This window comes from Mirounga angustirostris, unplaced genomic scaffold, assembly GCF_029215605.1.
Source record: "Mirounga angustirostris isolate CCGP_5_RB_7025 unplaced genomic scaffold, mMirAng1.0.hap1 SCAF_2, whole genome shotgun sequence".
Lineage (NCBI taxonomy): Eukaryota > Metazoa > Chordata > Mammalia > Carnivora > Phocidae > Mirounga > Mirounga angustirostris.
In genome coordinates, this window is record NW_026991710.1 from 144,020,866 (window position 1) to 144,044,630 (window position 23,765).

At 36.3% G+C, this 23,765-nt stretch overlaps 1 protein-coding gene across 13 annotated transcripts in view; it reads right to left on the minus strand.

The window, feature by feature from the left end:
* The window catches only part of NEK1 (NIMA related kinase 1), a 326,908-nt gene that overhangs the window by 222,565 nt on the left and 80,578 nt on the right, over positions 1-23,765 (minus strand). For all 13 annotated transcript variants that reach the window (XM_064585281.1, XM_064585280.1, XM_064585272.1 and 10 more), the window contains 2 exons: positions 21,926-22,089; positions 7,409-7,511 (listed from right to left, as the gene is read on the minus strand). In XM_064585281.1, coding sequence (XP_064441351.1) covers positions 7,409-7,511; positions 21,926-22,089 — 267 coding nt within the window. The remainder of the gene's footprint in view (positions 1-7,408; positions 7,512-21,925; positions 22,090-23,765) is intronic.

Here is a 23,765-nt window from a genome sequence, read left to right on the forward strand (position 1 = left end):
TTAGAAATCTATAAGTTTAGGGACAGAAAATGTGAGGAAATGTGGGCCTTGTAAGCCCAATTTTCTCTGTGAAATAATGATGAAATCATGATTATCTTCATAGAAAGATAAAGGGTAAAATTATTGAAGAAAATTTCCACAGTGGACAATGAGAGAGGCTACTGACCATGAAGATATAAAAGGATTGCTAGCAGGACTGACAGCTTGGCTGAAGCCAGAGACCAAAATCTGATCTGACATTAATCATCAGAACTTTAATTTCCCTCAGCAATGTTCAGAAGCCTGAATATAAAAATAGTCACTAGCTAAGTTACACATAATACGGAGGGATATGCCAATTCAGAAAGAAGGGCTCCCTAGGAAGGACAGGCTAACCAATTATACACGTATGCATATAAGTTTGTGAACTTAATTTTCACATTATTCCAACAAGTTTAAAGGCATCTCTTTCAGAAACTACACAAATGTCCATCAACTGAGGAATAAACAAATTGTGATACATCCACACAATGGAATATGACTCAATATGGAATAAAAAAGAACAAACTACTGATATATATCAACCTCAAAAACTAATATATTATGGGTGGGGGGATGGGTTAGCCCAGTGATGGGTATTAAGGAGGGCATGTATTGATTGCATGGAGCACTGGGTGCTATATGAAAACAATGAATCATGGAACACTTCATCAAAAACTAATGATGTACTGTATGGTAACTAACATAATAAAATAAAATTTTAAAAAACTATATATTATATAATTGATAGATTAATATAAAATCTTTACTTTTTAAAAATTTTTATTTAAGTAATCTCTACACCCAACATGGTACTCAAACTCATGATCCCTAGATCAAGAGTCACATGCTCTTCCCACTGAGCCAGAGAGTTGCCCCCTGCATAAGATTTTTAAAAAGATAAAACTGGGGCACCCGGGTGGCTCAGTAGGTTGAGCGTCTGCCTTCAGCTCAGGTCATGATCTCCAGGTCCTGGGACTGAGCCCTGCGATGGGATTCCTGTTCAGCAGTGAGTCTGCTTCTCTTTCTCTCAATCTCTCTCTCTCCCCCCTTCTGCCTCTCCCCACTGCTCATTCTCTCTCACAAATAAAAATCTTAAATAAATAAATTAATTAATTAAATAAAAATAAAAAGACAAAACTATAGTGACAGGAAGCACATCAGTTGTTTCCTATAGTTGGTGGCAGATTGACTCCAAAGGGACAGCAAAAAACCCTTCCCCCAGTTTTATTGTAATATAATTACCACATAACATTGTACCAATTCAAGGCGTACAACATAATGACCTGATATATGTATATATGAAAAAATAATTATCACAAGAAGTTTGGTTAGCATGAATCATCATATACAGTTACAAATCTTTTTTTAAAGATTTATTTATTTATTTGACAGAGAGAGAGAGAGTGTGTGCACGCACAAGCAGGGGGAGTGGCAAGCAGAGGCAGAGGGAGAAGCAGGCTCCCCACAGAGCAGGTGGAGCCCGATGCGGGACTTGATCCAGGACCCCAGGATCATGACCTGGGCTGAAGGCAGTCATTTAACCAACTGAGCCACCCAGGTGCCCACAAATTTTGTTTTTCTTATTGTGAGATGAGAAAACTTAAGTGATGATGGGATAGTGCTATACCATGATTGCGGCAGTGGTTACATGACTACTTTGTCCATACTCATTGTGCTATACACTTAAGAGTAGTGACTTTCATTGTATTTAAATTGCAACTATTAATAAAACCAATTTCTAAAAAAGTTCTTGTTTGAAGACCTGGGTAGAATATTGTCCTATCAAGCATGTTGATAAAGACAGCACTTAAAAGGAGCTCCTTCACCTAGCCTAGTCTACTGTCCCCAGATGTAGTCTCTAAAATTAAAGGCAAAGGGAGTGTGATAGGCAGAATTTTAAAAGCTCCAAGGTTTCTTGCTTCCCTTACTGCTCCACCAGGCTTACAAATGCTATATAATCCCCAGCACTTTATATATGATGGATTTTATCTACACAATTAGGTGATGTTAAATGGGATGACTGACATTAAAATAGAGACATTATCCAGTGGGCCTGACCAATCACATGAGCCATTTATTTGTTTACATATTTATTCATCGATAGGAGATATTTGTGAGCTATTTCTTTTTTTTTAAACTGAAGTAATGTTGACATACAATATTATATTAGTTTCAGGTGTACAACTGAGTGATTCAGCATCTATTTCCATTACAAAATGATCCTACAGTAAGTCTAGTTACCATCTGTCACTATACATACTTATTACAACATAACTGACTATAAATCCTATGCTATAATTTATATCCCCATCACTTATTTATTTTATAACTGGAAGTTTGTACCACTTAATCCCCTTCACCTATTTTGTTCACCCTCTCACCCTTTGCCCCTCTGGCAGCCACCAATTTGTTCTCTGTATTTATGAGTCCATTTCTACTTTGTTTTTTAGATTCCATATTTAAATGAAGTCATACAGTTTATTGTCTTTCCCTAACTTATTTCACTTAGCATAACATCTTCTGGGTCTATCCATGTTAAGATTTCATTATTTTACATGGCTGAGTAGTATTCCTATGAGTGTGCATGTATGTGTGTGTGCATGCGCATGTATGTGTGTGTGTGTACACACATACAATATCTTCTTTATTCATTCATCTATCAATGGATACTTAGGTTGCTTCCATATCTTGGCTATTGTAAATAACGCTGCAATAAAGACAGGGGTGCATATATCTTTTTGAATTAGTATCTTTGTTTATTTTGGGTAAATAACCAGAAATGGAAATGCTAAGTCAGCTGGTATTTCTATTTTTAATTTTATGAGGAACTTCCATACTATTTTCCACAGTGGCTGCACCAATTTACATTACTGCTCAGAGCACAAGGGCTCTCTTTCCTCCATGTCCTCACCAACACTATTTCTTATTTTGACACTAGCCATTTTGACAGGTGTGAAGTAATATCACATGAGCTCTTTAATATCAGAGTTTTCTCCTGCTGGGTGTAGAAGTGGCTTCAGGAATTTGAAGCATGGGAGGGGTTTGATGCACAAAAAGTTATCTGTTGCTGAGATGAAGGGGGCCACATGGCAAAGACCTGACAGTGGTCTCTTAGAAATGAGATGGACCCCTGGTCAAAAGGTAGTCAGACAATGAAGACCTCAATCCTTTAACAGCAAGAAAAAGAATTCTACCAACACTCTAAGCAGTGAAGAAGATCTTGCCCTACTTGAGCCTCAGATAAGGACACAGATGGCTGACACCATGATTTTAGCTTTATGAAACCATGAGCTGAGAATCCAGTTAAAACATGTCAGATTCCTGATCACAGAAACTGTAATAAATTTGTGTTGCTTTAAGCTACTAAGTTTATGGTAATTTGTTACACAGCAATAGAAAACTAATACAGAGAGGCAAACTTTAAATAGTACCTCTATCTCATTATAAAAAAGTTCTAACTTCAAACTTAAAATCTGTGAGGCCTTCCCAACAGTTAACTTTAGCTCTCACTTCTATTCATTGCCTCACATTACTAGTGTATATATTTTTATTCAACATTAAGATGATAAATTACTCTAGAGACAAACTACATCTGAGTAAGCTTTAATTAAGTAACCTTTAATTAATTAACCTACTACCCCAAAAATGTTTAACTGCCTTGTTTTTAAATTAGCAGATAGACAAAACTTAATATATGATGCAATACCCAATATAAAATAGAAAAATAGAAATTCTTCCCACTCTTACCCACATCTTTCTAAGGTAAAGTTTTATGTATACACTTAGTCATCTAGGGAATGAAGAAATTCTGTATAGTTTAACAAAATGGATCTTGGAAGGTCATATAAAAAAATCAGTCAAAATGCACTGCTGATCTCTAAGTATTTAAGGGTTTTTTTTTAATGATAAGAAAATAAAAATACTAAATTCTGGAGGCGCCTGGGTGGCTCAGTCATTAAGCATCGGCCTTCAGCTCAGTTCATGATCCCAGGGTCCTGGCACAGAGCCCTGCATCAGGCTCCCCACTCCACAGGAAGCCTGCTTCTCCCTCTCTCACTCCCCCTGCTTGTGCTCCCTCTCTCGCTGTGTCTCTGTCAAAAAAAAATAAATAAAATCTTTAAAAAAAAAATACTAAATTCTGTTTGTAAGATGGCAACATGACACTATTGCTTCCCTTCTTGCAAAATCCTAGAAGAAAATTGTTTTAAGTGAATACATATCAGCACTCAAAAACAAGCAAAACTCTTGGTAGTCCCAAGTACATAAGGAACCCAGAGATAAAGAAAAGTATACAAAATCAGTTTTAAGTGAGAAATTTCCCTAGCAAAAGCATGTCAGAAAGAATACTATCACAGAAGATGTGAGCAGCATTAAGCATGCTCTCAGACTTGTTGGAAGCTAAGAACATGAGAAGGTCTAGGAGCAGACAACAGTGGTTGCAGTAAGAGGATTACCTCCATTGCATTACTCATCTCCACAAGCCAGAAAGCAGTTAGTTACCTTCAGATAGGAGTGACCAGAGAGGGCGTAGTGGTAAAAGACAAGCTAATCCTCTGAATGACTGGTTATAATGAAGAAGAATGAGAGTCTCCTTAGCCCAGAAAATAAACTGTTGAGGTATTTGCCTAACAGAATATCAATACCAGTTCCATCCATTCTCTACTCCCACTGAAAACTGTGCAGGGGACAGGTCAGTAACACTCTCCCATCTCACCAGGAGGTCATTCAAACAAAGGTAATGAACAATAAAATAGCCACTCCCAAATATGAATACTGTCAAGAACACCAAGGTTTGACGAATGCCAACACTGTGAAATAAGAGAACTCAAAAACGGAGGAAACCAATAATAGCACACTAAAAACAAGATTTTGCAATAACTGTAGTATTATCAGAAAAATGAGAATATGATTAAGGAGATTTAGGGGAAAACGAATTACATTTCATGGACATGAAAACACAAGTTTCTAAATCAAAAGAAGAAACTCATTAGGTGGGCTGAACTATAGAGTAGACAACACTTAAGACTATATTAGTGAGCTAAAAACCAGGCCTAGGAATATTTCTAAAATATAGCAGTAAGAGAGAAAGGCATAAAAAGGATGAGAAAGGGATAAAAAGGGTGAAACAGAAGTACAGACAAAAGGACATTTGATGAAAGTTCCAATCTATCCCTCTAATAGGCATTCTCTTAAGGAGAAAAAGAAAAGAAGCAGTAGCTGAAGCAATGGGGCCAAATCAGTTCTAGACTTAAGGCTGTTCTGGATCTGCCTTAGCAGAACTTAAAAGCAAACTCTGAAAGACTCAAAACCATTTCCTAGTTACTTAACTGCATCCCAGAATAAAGCCCCAACATACTTAAATATGAAAAAATCCAAAATTTTTATACACACACACAATACCTGGCATCCAATCATAAATTACGAGGTATGTGAAGAAGTAGGAAAAGACCGCAATGAAGAGAAAAATCAATCAGAAATGACAAAGATAACAGAATTATTAAAGGTCATTAAAGCAGCTATTATCTTCAAATTCAAGAATGTAGAGAAAAACATAAACATTATAAAGAGAGAAATGGAAAGTATAAAAATGACCCAAATAAACTTTAAGAAATAAAAAATACAAGATGAAAAAATTTTCTGAGATTAAAAAGAAATACAATGTTTGCATGGGATTAACAGATTAGACAAAGCAGAAGACAAGATTAATGAACCTGAAGATACAGAAATAAAAGCTATCCAAAATGAAAAATAGAAAAGAGAGTGAAAAAAAATGAACAGATCCTCAATGAGCTGTTGAAAGAGCATCACATGGTCTAGTGAATGGGTACTGAGAGTCTCAGAATCAGAGAGAGAACAGAAAAATATTTTTTAATAAATAGGTGAAATTCTTCCAAACTTGATGAAAATTGTAAATCCACAGATCCAAGAAACTCAGTGAATCCCAACAAAATAAACATGAAGAAAACTACACTAAGCTACACTGTAATCAAACTGTTTCCAGTGATAAAATGTTAAAAGTCAGTAGAGAAAAAAGACATATTACATATATAGGAAAAAGATAAGAATGACAGTGAACTTATCAGAAACAGACATGCCAGAAGATAACTAGAGAAACATCTTTAAAGTACAGAAAGAAAAAAATCTCAACCTATAATATTACACTCACCAAAAATATTTTTCAAAAAAGAAGGCAAAATAATTTTTCAGGCATACAAATGCTAAGTATATTCACCAACTGACCACTACTACAACTTATCATTTAAGCATGAGGACAAAATAAAGACAATTCCCAACATATCTTGGGAAGTTTCTGTCCAAAAGAATTGCCAGAGAATATTCTCCATCATAAAGAAAAATAAAGTGAGGGCAGAATAGTAGAATGTAATGATGAGGAGAGAAATATATAAATCTTGACAAGTCTAATAATTGTTTTAAAATATTTTAAATTAAAATCTAACTAAAATTCCAGATGCTATTAACTTTGGAGATATGGGGTAAGAGAAAACACAGGAGGTTCTCTTCTACTATCTACAGGAAGGATACAAATACAGATTAATTCCAAAATTAGAAAAACAAATTCATGCGTTAAAAATATAAAGGGTAACCATTAAAAAATATAAGTACATTTTGATGACATTATTTCAAAGAAAAATATCCTCAATTGAAATAATTAACTCACAAAGATACCACTTATGAACTTATAGTAGTTATAAATGTAATCCAAGTACACTACCATATAATTGACCTATTTTCTATGTTAGCAGGATGCTTCATGGTGTGGTGTGCTGATAGAAACAATCATCAGTTGTTCTGTGGACAAAAGGTCAAAAGGCATTTGTGCACCTCTACAAGTCAAAACTATTAAGTTTTAACTACTAAAATGATTATCTAAAAACTGTTAATATCTTCTTGGATACATGACTTAATTAAGTTAGCTGGCATAATGGAGGTTTTAATATACTTTTGCTTCTAATGTGTGTTTGAGAAAATACATAGTTACACTTATATTTATCAAAATGTTTCCCATTTTTCTTTTAAAATTCTTTGCTACTTAAAAGTATTTAAAACCAAAAGCATGTATGAAAAAACAAACCTAGCAATGTAAAAACTCATTTGTTTTAATATAAATATCTAGGTTGCTTTCTCTACTTCTCTTTTTAAAGGAAGATTACAGCTATGAACTTACTCCTAATTAACCAAATCATCGATAGAATTTCACCTTGGCATAAGATATGGCAGAAGACATATGGTAAAGACATTATCACAACTTTATACTCTGTAAAGTTTAAATGTTCATAAAGATTTAGAATTCATTTATACCTACCTTGTTCCAGACCTTCACTTTGAATATTAATATGTTCAAAATCTCAAAAAAAAAAAATCGTACCATATGTCCTTCAGCTCGAGCTTTATTTTGCCGTGCTTCCCGTTTTCGTTGTAGGAACTCTTCTACTTGTTTAGCTCTTTCCACAGCTAGCTGCCCCTTTTGCCTGAGTAATTTGGACAAATAGCAAAGTCAGAAATTCTGAACATTAAGTATTTCAAAAAGTTAAAAATTAGACTTATTCTAAATGTTTTCTTTGTTGCAGAATATGAAATAAAACCTTCCCCTCTAATGAAAAAATAGCTACATATTTTACTACTACCTAAATCACATTCTTCACTATTTTAAATAGAAGTAAAATCTATACTACTACTCCAAATCTTATCAAGAAGGTTTCTCTCACATTTATTATTTTGGACTATATTTAATTATAGAAAAATCTCAATAGTTTCCCAGTAGTGAAACTTATCTCAGAACTCTGTACCAAATATATCTAAGAACCTTCTTTAAACAGCATTGAAGTAAAATTAATACAGTACAGTAGCAATTTCAAAACTGAAATACAAATTCAAAAATGAATAAAAAGTTTGTGAGTTTTCAAAATACAGTTAAAAAGCAATGTCTAAATTCCTTGAGTATCACAACTATTAAAAAGTAAAATGCAGGGCGCCTGGGTGGCTCAGTTAGTTAAGCGACTGCCTTCAGCTCAGGTCATGATCCTGGAGTCCCGGGATTGAGTCCCACATCGGGCTCCCTGCTCAGCAGGGAGTCTGCTTCTCCCTCTGACCCTCCTCCCTCTCATGCTCTCTGTCTCTCATTCTTTCTCTCAAATAAATAAATAAAATCTTTAAAAAAAAAAAAAAGTAAAATGCACAGGTTATATTTCTGTATCTTTCTCTGACAATTATAAAAGAATGTAAACATGTTGAGTTTAAACTACAAATAAAAAATATAAGGGCACCTGGCTGGTTCAGTTGGTTAAGCATTGACTCTTGATTTCTGCTCAGGTCATGATCTCAGGGTTGTGAGACTGAGGCCTGAGTCGGGCTCTGCACTGGGTGTGGACCTTGCTTAAGATTCCCTCTACCCCTCTCCCTCTGCGCCTCCCATCCCTGCTGGCATGTGCTCCCTCTCTCTAAATATTTTTTTAAATTTTAAAAATTTAGGTTTTAGTTTAAAATATATATATAAACATTTGTTGAACATCTAATATATACTATACCTGTTCTATTGTACCTAATATATATTGTGCCTTTTACATATTATGCCTGTCTGTTAATGTATTTTGAAAGATACAAAAATAAATAAAACCCAGCCCCAACAATCAGAGAACTCATAGCATAATATCAACTGCAGTTAATTTTGGAGGTGAGTTAAAAAGATGAACAAGTGATTGGCTGTGCTTCCACTCAGATTTTGGATACTAAGGCACACAAACTTGCTACAGCCTCTCTTTAAGATCATAACTATGTTCTGAATAATACATGAAGTAATGTCTTTCCTGTCTTCCAAAAGATTTAAACACTTCCTGATTTCCATCATTGGAATTTTCTAAGATTAGATAATTCCAATAACTGGTTAAGAGTCTTTTATTATGACTGTCAGGTGTATGTAGGTAGCTAACTCCTAATCTAGTTCCACATCACCAAATTCAGAAATGTACTTCATAACCCATGGTAGTTTGAGTAGATTAAGAACAATGAATAAGAAATTTGTTTATGCCTCTGTAGTGCACATGTGCTATCCTCTAGCAGTCATACTATGCACCGTATAATTATGAGATTAATATCTAGTCTGGATGCAACATACCTCCCTGCATATATCCAGGCAAGGCTGTATCCTAGTCAGCTATAGTCCCTTTATATAAGGTTGGGCCTGAAGAGGGCCCATAAACTTTAAGAGGATATGACACTCAGACATGTAATCTGAAGCTGCATGTCTACGGGTAAGGCTCTTTTGGGGGGGGTCCTGGAAGCTTACACCACCACTTACAACTAAATAAAATTGCTGATCTCTCTGCTTTGTATCCTGACTGCATCTCTGACCTTTATAAAAGTAAAACATGTTTCATTTCCCATTCTAAGATACTATGTCCAATGTTTGTCAGTCTAAACCTCCAACTGACATATGTTAATACAACAGCTGCACAGAATTATTTTAGTAAAACCTGGTCATATATATAATCGTTTTAATTTATAGATTTTCATACCATTTAATATATAAAGTACTCCTGTTCTATTTATTTATATGATTTATAGGTTTAGCTTCACTGAATAGTCTTTTCCTAAGCTGGTTTAAATAAGCAGGTTTACATAAATCACTGCTTTCAATCACAAACTTAAAACCTGTAGTGATTTTTGCTTAACATTATTTCTTTTCGCCTCTCATTTATTAAACAAATACTTATTAAGTGTCAACTATTTGCCAGTATTATACTATATCTGTCTTTGAAGATGTAAAGATGTATAAAACAGAGTTCCAAAAATGCAAGGTTGATTCAATATACAAAAATGAGAGTAATGAATCTTATTAATAGAAGGACAAAATCAGTTTAATTAATTCTATGACCCCTCATAACACTTAAAAACCTGTAAGTAAACTGTCTTTATTTTTCACATTTGTTTACTACTTCATATACACTAAAATAAGAACCCATACTTATATTCTTATTCCTCTCTAAAACAGTAAAACTGCTAAACTATTGGCACAAACTGTTCATGCTACCTTCATAGAAATAAACCAGAAATAGTCAATTTATTCAATGGTCATTTTCTTCCTTAAACATTATTAAGAATTCATAGCACATACTATTTTAGACAAATTAAACACTCTATCGTCTCCATCTTTTGAGTTCCAAAATTACTCCACTTAAAATCAGTAAAACAGGGCACCTGGGTGGCTCAGTTGGTTGAGCGACTGCCTTCGGCTCAGGTCATGATCCTGGAGTCCCGGGAAGGAGTCCCATATCGGGCTCCTTGCTTAGCAGGGGGTCTGCTTCTCCCTCTGACCCTCCCCCATCTCATGTGCTCTCTCTCTCTCATTCTCTCTCTCTCAAATAAATAAAATCTTTAAAAAACAAATCAGTAAAACAATAATCTAGATTAATAGTAAAGTAATAACATAAACACTATATAAACCACAATTACTATATAAATATATAAACCTAAGAAATTAGGAATTAGCAAAATAAAATACAGAGACATTAAAATGAGTTAAAAAGAAGTAATTATTCTAAGACAACCCCTTTTTTCATCCTGAAAAGAGAGGGGGGAAAAAAAGGAGTAAGTTCTTCCCTTTCCTTTTCTTATTACAAAGGCATGAATAAGTGCCAACATCTGGGTAGGTTACTTCACATCCATGGCTCAGATCCTTTACGGGTAAGGGATATTTAAAAATTTTAAAGGATGATTATGGGTGATTAAGAGGTAAAAACAACACAAAAATAAGTAGCAATCCAGGTAGAAGAAATAATCTGAGAAATAAAAAATGAGTCAATATGGTTTAAGGTAGAAGAGCTGGAGTGGTATAGAGTTAAGGAGATGAGAAAAGAATGTAGGGGGTTTACTCATTAAGCTTCCTCCTCTGTTTAAGTGGCATAATGTCAATCTGATGGAATGGAACTGCTGTCAGCTTTACCCAAATTAAATGATGCAATAGAAAGAAAAAGACTTGGAAAAATAAAAGCACCCATAAAACGTAAATGTTAAGAGGCACTCAATAGTTTTATAAAATGGTCTTACATGGCTCAGGCTCTAATATTAAAAAACTAATTGAATGTAAGTTCATCAGCTGCAACAGTGTACCACTCTGATGGGGGATGCTGATAAGGGGGAAGGCCTTGTAAATGTGGGGACGGAGATAATAGATGGGAAATCTCTGTACCTTCTCTCTCAGTTTTGCTGTAAACCTAAAACTGCTCTAAAAGAAGTCTTTTTTTTTTTTTTTAAAGATTTTATTTATTTATTTGAGACAGAGAGAACGAGAGACAGAGAGCATGAGAGGGAGGAGGGTCAGAGGGAGAAGCAGACTCCCTGCCGAGCAGGGAGCCCGACGCCGGACTCGATCCCGGGACTCCAGGATCATGACCTGAGCCGAAGGCAGTCGCTTAACCAACTCAGCCACCCAGGCGCCCCTGCTCTAAAAGAAGTCTTAAAGAAAAAGCTAATTGAAGAGGCGTGTTAAGACAGATACAAGCAAAGTCAGACTGGCCAGAGTTATTGATAATAAGGGAAGAGGAAAAATAGGTAAAGCCATAAAGAGGGGAGCAGGCAAATAGGGGCGATCCAAAATATAAGAAGAGAGAATTTGAAAGAGTGAGTTGACCATAAATATCAATTTGCTGATTCAGTTTGAATTAGGGAAAAGAACTGACCAGAAAAGACAATGACATACAAATTACAATAAAACCAGTTATTATGACAGTGTGGAGAAAATGTTCTTTAATGCCAATGGCCACTAAAATGTACAAGACAAAAGAATCATAATATTTAAATGGGAGGAGACCTTAAGTACTAACTAGTCTAACTTCTTGATGAATAAAGCATTCCTCTATTCCCATCTGGATATACCTGACACATGGTCATTCAAACCTCTAGTTTAATAGCTTCAGTTTGAGGACATTCATTAAATCCCATGACAGGCCAGCCACTGAACAGCCCTCATATTGGGCTAAAATCAGTTCCTCAACTTCTCCGAGTCATAATAATTCTACATGGTGGAAATATATATAAGTCTAATTTCTCTTTTACATGAAAAGCCATCCAATTTTTCTAGGCTTGCTCCTTTAAGCATGCTTTCTTTAATGGTGGTTAAATTCTCCCAGCTTCTTTAATTTTCCTAATAAATTGTTTTAATCCTCACTAAAGTCAATATGGCACAACAGTCAAGTGAGTGAACTTTGGAAACAAACTGTCCACTTTCGACTTCTGGTTTTACTAATAAATAGTTACGTGGCCTTCAAAAAATTATTTGTTTATGCAGTACCTCAATTTCTTAATCTGTAAAACAGGGAAAATTTTAATACCTGCCCCATGGCATTGCTGATAAATAAATGAGTTAATACTATGGTCAATTCCCATTATTCAGAGTAGTCATGTTCTGTAAGGTCACCATGAACACTGAATTAGCCAATACTGAACCACCACCCCTAGGAAAAATACAGGGTTATGTTCCTATGAGCCTCTTGTTACAATATCTTCCACAATGGATTGATATATAACACTGTTTTATGTGTGTTTCTATTTAAAGACGCCTTATTTAATGTATATAACCTGAACTCTCGTCTCGGCCAACAACACGGGCAACAACACTCTTTCTCACAATGGAGCAAAGCTTATTTGACACAAATATTTTCTCCATGAGATACATCACAGCCTTCCTGCACTTAGGAACATCAGACAGCACTTCAGTGCTGTTTGAGGGCCATTTTAATCAGTGAAATCACCAAGATGATGCACAAAAATGCAAAGTTCGGTAATAAATACACCACTACAACTACATTTGTTTATGAGTGCTGAAACAAGAAAGCAAAGCATCACCTTTTCAAACTCAGATTGGAATACATGCACCAGACAACTCAAAATTTTTTGCTGCTCTGTACACATCCACGAATGTCCATGAAAGCACTGGGAGTACTGATTGTGGGGTTGTATATAAATTTTAGCAAGTAGTCAAATTCATAAACACACACTCCACAAATAATGTGAATTGACTATATATGTAAATTACTTCAAACTGGTCTTGGCAGAAAGTGCCCAACTAAATATTAGCTCCTATTTTTATTATCATTATCATCATCTTCATAAATTGCTATTCTTATAGGTGCCTAGTTTATCAATATCCTTTTACGTAACCAGTATAGAATATAGTGAAAACTTCACCTCCTCTACTACTTTAATTTCAAATTTTATATTTTTAAAAAACTTCTGGTACTGGCCTAAAAAGCTACTGGTACTGGCCAGAGCGTAATAAAATGGGCACTATCACATATTGTTAGATTGAACATAAATTGGTACAGTTTTTCCAAACAGAAATTTAGTTATATTTAGTTAATAATATTTAGTTAGTTATATTTAGCTAATATTTAGTTAATATTTAGTTAATAAATATAGTTAAGTAAATTTAATAAATATATTAATATTTCTTTCTAGAATCTTCACCAAGAACATAACTGACCAACTTCTGTAATCCAATAATTGTACTTCTAAGATTTTATTATACAGAAATGAAGAACAAAAAATAAAATTTGGCAAAAAGAATTAAAAATTACAAACAATGGATTACAGTAGGAGATTTGTTACATAAATTATGGTAATTCAGGCCCTGGAATCGTACAGAGACATAAAAATTCCCTTGAAAACAATTTTAGCATGGGAAAATGTTATGGTAAAAATGTTAAATAAAAATTGATTAGGGGCGCCTGGGTGGCTCAGTTGGTTAAGCGACTGCCTTCGGCTCAGGTCATGATCCTGGAGTCCCTGGATCGAGTCCCGCATCGGGCTCCCTGCTCGGCGAGGAGCCTGCTTCTCTCTCTAACCCTCCCCCCTCTCATGTACTCTCTCTCTCATTCTCGCTCTCTCAAATAAATAAATAAATCTTAAAAAAAAAAAAAAATTGATTAAAAAAAAAAAAACCCCAACCAGAAACAAATTTGTACATACGATTTGGTCTCCACTAACTAAACAAAAAAATACAAAGAAAACGGACCCAAGTCTTCACAGGAACTGCCTCTGTAGAGTAAGTAGTGACTTCCATTCCTGCTTCTAACACCCTCCATATGCTTCATAATTTTTCTGAAACTAACCTGTATCACTTTGGCAAGCAGAAAAACAAGACAAAAAACCCACTTGTAACTTTCCTTTGGGGTTTCTTTTTCCATGAACAAAATGGAGAGAAAAGAGGTATGAATGTTTGGTTAAGAAACTGTGGCAAGAGCCGAGATGCCCTTCAACAGATGAATGGATAAAGAAGATGTGGTCCATATATACAATGGAATATTACTCAGCCATCAGAAAGGATGAATAGCCAACTTTTACATCAACATGGATGGGACTGGAGGAGATTATGCTAAGTGAAATAAGTCAAGCAGAGAAAGTCAATTATCATATGGTTTCACTTACTTGTGGAACAAAAGGAATAGCATGGAGGACATTAGGAGAAGGAAGGGAAAAATGAAGGGGGGGGAATGAACCATGAGAGACTATGGACTCTGAGAAACAAACTGAGGGTTTTAGAGGGGAGGAGGGTGGGGGGATAGGTTAGCCTGGTGATGGGTATTAAGGAAGGCACGTACTGCATGGAGCAGTGGGTGTTATATGAAAACAATGAATCGTGGATCACTACATCAAAACACTAATGATGTATTGTATGGTGACTAATATAACATAATTAAATTAAATTAAATTAAAAAAAAAGAATCCTATGTGAGGGCGCCTGGGTAGCTCAGTCAGTTAAGCATCTGCCTTCTGCTCAGGTCATGATCTTGGGATCCTGGGATGGAGCCCCATGTCGGGCTCCCTGGTCAGCAGGGAGTCTGCTTCTCCCTCTCCCTCTACCCACCTGCCACTTGTGCTCTTTCTCTCTCTCTCTCAAATAAATAAATAAAATATTTTTTAAAAAACCCAACTCAAGGTCATGATCCCAGCGTCCTGGGATGGAGCCTGCTTCTCCCTCTCCCTCTACCACTCCCCCTGCTTGTGTTCTCTCTCAAATAAATAAAATCATAAAGGAAAAAAAAAAAAGAATCCTATGTGAAAGGGAGATGACAAGGTACTTAGCTTCTAGCATTTTTAAAATAGGAAATAGGTTAGTACTCTTGAACTCAGCAAGGGAACTTCAGAATGAGAAGGGGAAAAAAAAAGAATAAATGCTTTTGAGTAAAGCAAAACATTGAGGAGCAAAGATAATAGCTTAAGTTTGAGGGGGCTGTAAAAGTTGTTGATCATGACAGTGGAAAAGGACTACAGCATAATATAAATATGAAACAATGAGTATTATGAAGCATGGAATTCGGAGAATATCATACACACAGCAGTTAAATCTTTTCCTTACCAATGATTACTAGTTATAAAAGATAAGGGTATTTATATTCTTATAACACAGTATAATTATACTAGGTTCAAGGCTTTTCTACTGATTTTCTTTTCATTTACAAGGAGTTTGCAGGAGAGAAGCATATCTTTGATACATGTTTTAAACTTGCTTCTTTTTCCCTAATTTAACCTATTGTGAATATATACTCCACCAGGATCTGAAATTAAGAGAAATAAACTTGACTGCTCAGTATTAAATTGTAAAATCAACACACTTAAAAAGAAAAAAAGAGAGGAGCTGTAAACCTAATGAGACACAATGGCTTGCTGACAAAGGCAAGGTTTTGTTGAGACCTGATCACACTAACATGTACAAATAAAAAAATAAACTTATGAGGATGATAGTAGTAAATGCAAAGGTAATGGTGAGAGAGATGAAGGGTGCCCAAAAAGCTCCCCCTGGAGCTATACAAACAATGACCAAGGAGGGAATGCTCAACTCACCCTCGAGGCCTCTTCACACAGGCTCATTTCTACTACAGGGAGGCATGTGTCCAGATGTGAGAGCATCTCATAAGACCAACTAATTCAGGCTTAGAACAGCAGTAATGACTAGCCAGTATTCTTTCTCTGACCAGTGGTATTCTATCACTAAGTTTTCAATAGTCGTCAATAATATAAAGAAATGACTACCTTATTTCTAATCCAAATCCAAATTTATTTAATCTAGAGGATAATCAGTACTCTAAGATTATGTCATCCTACTTTTTTCACATTAAAATGTCCATTCTCTTGGGGCGCCTATGTGGCTCAGTCGGTTAAGTGTCTGAGCCTTTTTTTTAAAGGTTTATTTTTTTTATTTGAGACAGACACAGAGAGAGAGTGCATGCAGCAGGGAGGGGCAGAGGGAGAGGGAGAATCTAGAGCAGACTCCCCACCAGTGCTGATCCCAACACGAGGTTCAATCTCACAACCCTGAGATCATGAGCTGAGCCAAAATCAAGAGTCGGACACTTAACCGACTGAGCCACCCAGGGGCCCTTGCCTCTGACTCCTGATCTCAGCTCAGGTCTTGATCTCAGGGGTCATGAGTTCAAGCCCCGTTTGGGGATCCATGCTGAGAGTGGAGCCTACTTAAAAAGAAAAAAAATGTCCATTCTTTTATCAAAGGATGGAATTAGGGCTTACAACTTTTTGTTTTTTAAATGATGGGGCTGATAACTTTTTTTTTAATGAACTTACCTGGCAAAATTACAAGTTGGAATTCCTCAAGCAGGTCCTCAATTTTATTTTATAGACCTAATAAATAACTGTTAACATAAACCAAGGCCAGAATAATGAACAGGCATTAGCCAGGCAAAGTGGGCAGAGGTGAAGGTATGCTAGGCAGGGGGAGCAGCAGATGCAAAGGAACAAGGATGAAAAAAAAATGTCTTTTATCTCTTCACTCCCAGAAGTAGAGAAAGCAGGAGCACCAGATAAGGAGTACAGAGTCCTCTATGAGACCTTATAGGCCATTTAGGGAGTATAATTTGATCCACAGGGCAAGGAAGGGTCATTAGTCCATTTTTTTAAATGTATGCTATTTATAAACCTTTTTCAAGTATATATTTATTTGGTCAGATAATTTTTCAGACTCAAAAGTACATCAAATTCATTCCAGTTAAATTTTATCCAATTCAAGTTCACTGTAGCTATGGTCTACTGAGATTATTTTGTTTCCTAATCAATCTTACCACATATTTACTATTTCTTTCCACTTTATATCTTCTAGAAATATGATAACTATATCCTTTAAATGTTTTTTTCTATGCCCCCCCTTAAACAGTGAGATTAGTTTAAGGAGGACAACACTCTAAAAATTTTTTATTTGGGCGACATGAAAATATTAATTAGCATCCTCTGAATATAACAGTATATTGCTGTAGGTACTACTAGGTGTCTAATTAATTTTTTCACACTGCCTCTAGGCCAACAAAAATACCTAGCATTTCATTTATTAGTTAGGTCCAAACTGTTTAAGAGTACTGGTCTGTGCTTTGTCCAAAAGACATAGTTCTGGGGCGCCTGGGTGGCTCAGTTGTTAAGCGTTTGCCTTCGGCTCAGGTCATGATCCCAGGGTCCTGGGATCGAGCCCCACATTGGGCTCCCCACTCGGCGGGAAGCCTGCTTCTCCCTCTCCCATTCCCCCTGCCTGTGTTCCTTCTCTCGCTATGTCTCTGTCAAATAAATAAATAAAATCTTTAAATTAAAAAAAAAAAAGACATAGCTGTGTTTCCTTCAAAATTATAAAATATCCAAGGCACTATGATGCTCCAGGTTGCCTCACCATACAGTTTGCAAACTAAAGTTCCAGCCTATAACTCTAACAACAACAACAAAAAATTTATTTGACATAATCTGTTCTGTGTGAATTTATACTTTGTCAGAGTGATTATGCTTCCTCCTAAGATATCTGCAGGTATTGCTTTTAATCTGGCCAGGGATCAAGATGAAGAAAACTGGTCTAGTTTACAGAATATGTTTTTTGAAAATCATATGATATTTGATGATCTTCAGTTTTCTGCCAATTTTCCTGTTTTCCATGTCCTCAAATAAAATCAAACTAAATTCAGTGACTGGAAAACAGTATGGAGGTTCCTCAAAAAGTTGAAAATAGAGCTACCATATGGTCCAGCAATTGCACTAGTGGGTATTTAATCCCAAAGATACAAATGTAGGGATCCGAAGGGGTACATGCACCCCGATGTTTATAGCAGCAATGTCCACAATAGCCAACCTATGGAAAGAGCCAAGATGTCCATCAACAGATGAATGGATAAAGAAGATGTGGTATAAATACACATTGGAATATTATGCAGCCATCAAAAAGAATGAAATCTTGCCATTTGCAACGATGTGGATGGAACTGGAGGGTATTATGCTGAGCGCAATAACTCAGTCAGAGAAAGACATGTATCAAATGACCTCACTGATATGAGGAATTCTCAATCTCAGGAAACAAACTGAGGGTTGCTGGAGTGGTGGGGGGTGGGAGGGATGGGGTAGCTGGGTGATAGACATTGGGGGGGGCATGTGCTATGGTTGGCGCTGTGAATTGTGTAAGACTGTTGAATCACAGACCTATACCTCTGAAACAAATACTACATTATATGTAAAAAAAAAAAAAAAGAAGAAGATAGCAGGAAGGGAAGAATGAAGGGGGGGAATCGGAGGGGGAGACGAACCACGAGAGACTATGGACTCTGAGAAACAAACTGAGGGTTCTAGAGGGGAGTGGGGTGGGGGGATGGGTTGGCCTGGTGATGGCTATTAAAGAGGGCACGTACTGCATGGAGCACTGGGTGTTATACGCAAACAATGAATCATGGAACACTACATCAAAAACTAATGATGTAATGTATGGTGATTAACATAATATAATAAAAAAATAAATACAAATAAATTCAGTGAGTATACATGAAAGTTCATGCAGTTATTGACACCATGTTATATGTTTAAAGTACCCAATATTTTAAAATTTTATAACCAACTAAAGCAATAACTTTTTAGTTTGTTCACTAGTAGTAGCTCAAGAAGCTGATAAATCTTCATGAGAGAGTGTTTAAGGGGCACCTGGGTGGCTCAGTCAGTTAAGCATCTGCCTTTGGCTCAGGTCATGATCCTGGGGTCCTGGGACTGAGCCCGGCATTGGACTCCCCACTGAGCGGGGAGCCTATTTCTCCCTCTCTTCCCTATTTGTGCTCTATCTCTATTGCTATCTCTGTCTCTCTGAAATAAAATCTTTAAAAAAAGAGAGAGAAAAAGAGCATTTAAAGAGAACTCTACAGTCAGATGGACTTAGTTTAAATCCGAGCCCTACCACTTACTAGCTGACTGACCATGCACAAGTTTTAAATTTCTGTAAATCCTAATTTCTTCATCTTTATTTTTTTTAAAAGATTTTTATTTATTTATTTGAGAGAGAGAGAGTGACAGAGATAGCGAGAGAGAGTAGGAGCAGGGAGGAGAGGGAGAAGCAGGCTCCCCACTGAGCAGGGAGCCCGATGTGGGGCTCGATCCCAGGACCCTGGGATCATGACCTGAGCCAAAGGCAGATGCTTAACTGACTGAGCCACCCAGGCGGCCAATTTCTTCATCTTTATTAAAAGAATAATACCTAATTCAAAGGGATGCTGTGACGAATAAATACAACTTGGTATATAATAAGTGTTCAAAAATACCTACCATCATTAATAATAATAACAATAATTTCATGGGGCGCCTGGGTGGCTCAGTCATTAAGCATGTGTCTTCGGCTCAGGTCATGATCCCAGCATCCTGGGATCGAGCCCCGCATTGGGCTCTCTGCTCCGCGGGAAGCTTGCTTCTCCCTCTCCCACTCCCCCTGCTTGTGTTCCTGCTCTCGCTATCTCTCCCTCTGTCAAATAAATAAAATCTTTAAAAAAAAAAAAAAAAGAACAATAATTTCATGCAACAGGGACACCTGGGTGGCTCAGTCAGTTAAGCGTCTGCCTTCGGCTCAGGTCATGATCCCAGGGTCCTGGGATCGAGCCCCACATCAGGCTCCCTGCTCAGTGGGGAGTCTGTTTCTCCATCTCCCTCTGCCTGCTGCTCTGCCTACTTGTCCTCTCTCTCTCTGTTAAATAAATAATCTATAAAAAAAAATAATAATTTCATGCAACATAAGAAAATGTCTGTCTGAATACTGCTAAGCCCAGAGTTGATATAAATGAAATAAAAATGATCTCATAACCACAAATGATTTAAAACTGAAAATTAAAATAGTGAAACTGTATCTAATGCAAAACAAAGTTTGAATGGAAGGTGTGGTATAGTGGAAGAAGTAGCTTAAGATAATTTGAAACTCAAATATATGCAAATATATTTGCATATATGCAAATATTCAAGGTTATAATAGGAGTTTGATAAAAAATGGCCCAATGTAGTCCATTATTTGTCATTCCAATTGTGAATAACCAAGAAATATTCTGGAAGTTGAACAATGTGAAGAAACATAACACAGTTTTCCCTATTTTCTTTATACTATACTTATTTATTTTAGATTTAATATAAAGCAAAATAAAGCCAAATTAAATACTAGAAAGATCCATAACACCACAGGATAAAAGCCACACAAAAATTTGCTTTCCCATTTCATCAAAAAAACTCATATTGTGAGTTGGTAGCCTTCCTTTCTCAAAAATAGACTCTACAATTAGCTTAATATTTTAGGCTACTGTATAATTCATAATGTTAATTTATATTCACCTCATTTATTTACCTCTGCTCACCTACATTTTAATCATCTTTTATAATTAAGGGGAATCATAAAGATGTTTATTACATTCGAAAGTATTCTCCTGGGGCGCCTGGGTGGCTCAGTCATTAAGCATCTGCCTTTGGCTCAGGTCATGATCCCAGGGTCCTGGGATCGAGCCCCACATTGGGCTCCCTGCTCAGCGGGAAGCCTGCTTCTCCCTCTCTCACTCCCCCTGCTTGTGTTCCCTCTCTCGGTGTCTCTCTCTATCAAATAAATAAAAATCTTAAAAAAAAAAAGTATTCTCCTTAAAATGACACAAAAAAGGCAATGTAACTAAATTTTCACAAAATGCTATCTACTTTTTTTAAACAGGTGTTTTATAGAAAAAATGGGACTATCTAGGAAAACCTGTATGCATACTTAAGAAAAAAGGAACCGTGAAAATTAAAACTAATGATTACTATCATATTAAATTAATTCACTGGAAGAAAAGGAAAAATCTGATGAACAAGATCATGGAGTTATCAACCAGAGACAAATGTAAGAAAACAAGCCAAAACAACAAAAAGTGGGGGCGCCTGGGTGGCTCAGTTGGTTAAGCGACTGCCTTCGGCTCAGGTCATGATCCTGGAGTCCCTGGATCGAGTCCCGCATCGGGCTCCCTGCTCAGCAGGGAGTCTGCTTCTCCCTCTCCCACTCCCCCTGCTTGTGTTCCCTCTCTCGCTGTGTCTTTCTCTTTCAAATAAATAAATAAAATCTTAAAAAAAAAAACCAACAAAAAGTGGGATTCTATGGAGAAAAAAAAGACAAAAAAGACATGCTTTGAAATTTTGCATAAAGTGTGATTCCATTTAAATATATTCTGATTCATTTAAAGCAAGTGGAAGAGGTACATGTTTGCCAAATGTAATCAAAGGCCAAATTTGCACCTGAGAAAAATTATTGCATCCAGAAGGCAACAAAATATTCTTTGCAATCAATACAGAAGACATTTCCAAAGTATAGGTTCTAAGCTATATAGGTCATAAGACAAAATTACACACAAGAATCAATTTATGGATCATCACAGTTCAACCTGTTTACATTGGCTTGTTTAGACATGATTGTCAATCTTTTCAAAGCATTTTCTAAGAGCATCAGCATTTGGGAAATGGTGATGAACTGTAGCCCCTTAGGAAATCCTAGATGTTTTTCAGGTGAAATTCCTCTGTAGATAAACATGCAAAATGACTTTCATTATTTTCTCTGAAGCAAAGCATAAGCAACTTCTGCAGAACACAGCCATACCTTTCTGGATGTCTTCGGCCATATATCTCTCCTTTCCATTTAGTTTCATTATTTTCTGCTCTTTGTTGCTGCATTTGATCAAAAATAGCATGATAATGTTCATACTGTCCTCGAGAAGAAAAAGATGATGGAGCCACAGCCCCTCCACTGCCAAAAAAGGGAGCCTAGGAATTAAACAAACAGCTCTCACATGTTTATCTCATAAGGCCCAAAAGGCCTGTACTACTCTCAAAAAAAAAAAGTTTTTTTTCAACACTTGACTTTTAAAAAGCAATGAGCTAATCTGAACATATTGATAAACAGACAACCCAAACCAAAATGTTTTCCTACTATATTATAACCATTAACAATCAAAAAGTAGTGTACTTTGTTCTAAGAATAAAGCATAATTTAAGAAAAATATAAAAAGACATTAAAACTGTAAATATTGAAAAGTCTGGTCTTCATAAGTTTTGAAACAAGTTTCTAGTACATATTTTATGATGCCATTCTATTAAGTTTAAATATATACAATTTATAAGTAAAGCAGAGTGTACTGTAGTAACACTCAAAATTATATTTAACAAGAACATTTCAATATAGTCTTTAATATACCTCAAATCCTTCAACTCCACAATAAGGATATAAATACCATTGAAACATATTCTAGATGTAAATAAAAAAAAGCAAAACATCATATCTATCCTTAATCAGTTTATAAACAAGTTGGGAAACAAAGCACAAAACTAGAAAAACATTCCATGCCTGTGATAAATCAATGGTAATAGGCACATGCTAAAGTAGTAAGTACTGAGACTGAGCAACTTTCACAAAATAGAAAAAAAACTTACCAGAAATAAAAATTTCTCAAAAGAAAAAAAAAAAGGCACTGGAGAAAGATACTGTTCAACCCAGTCTTGAAAGCAATGTAACAAAGATAGATTGAATGATTAAATATGAGCCAGGGTATTGAAGTAAAAAGAAGCGATGTATGTATAATATTTGGGTGTTGACAGCAGGAGGAGAAAGAGATTATGCAAACAAATATGAAAAGAAGGCAGGCATTGGTCATAAAAGGCTAGTATATCTAATTGATATACTTTAAGATCATATAATAAAGGACAACAGAAAGCATTTATAAACTTTCTGAGAGGTGTAGCACAGCAAAACAGTTTTTAGGAAGGTGAGTCAAATTATGCATGATAAGCAGGAATAAGAGAGAAAATAAGGTAGAGGAAGTAATCCAAAGGCTTACTGCACAGATGCCAAAGCCACAAGCCTAGAAATAAAGAAAAGCAATCAATGAAAAAGGGAAGGGAGCTGTGGATTCTCTTGGGGAATAACACATATTAAAGGCAGACATAAGGCCACAACTACAGAGACAAGCATGTGGAAAACTCAGAGTTAGAAAACAGAGATGTCAGACAAGGATGAGAATTTTAAAAGTAAGTGTGTAGGGGGAGGAGCAAGATGGCAGAGGAGTAGGAGACCTAAATTTCGTCTGGTCAAAGGAATTCAGCTAGATAGGGATCAAACCATTCTGAACACCTACGAACTCAATAGGAGATCAAGGAAAATAGCAGCAACTCTCTGAACAGAAAACTCTCTGGACAAAAAAGCGACCACTTTCTGGAAGGTAGGATGTGCGGAGAAGTGAATCCGAGGCGATATTTGGGAGGATAGACGGCGGGGGAGGGGGCCTCCGTCGGCCACTTCCGGCAAGTGATAGAGCAGCAGAGCACAAAATCGGAACTTTTATAAGTCTGCTCTGCTGAGGGACGTCGCTCCAGTGGCTAAGTGGGGGGGTTCCTTGCTGGGACAGTGTGGTCTCAGGACCCTCGGGGTCAGAGAAAGAACGGGG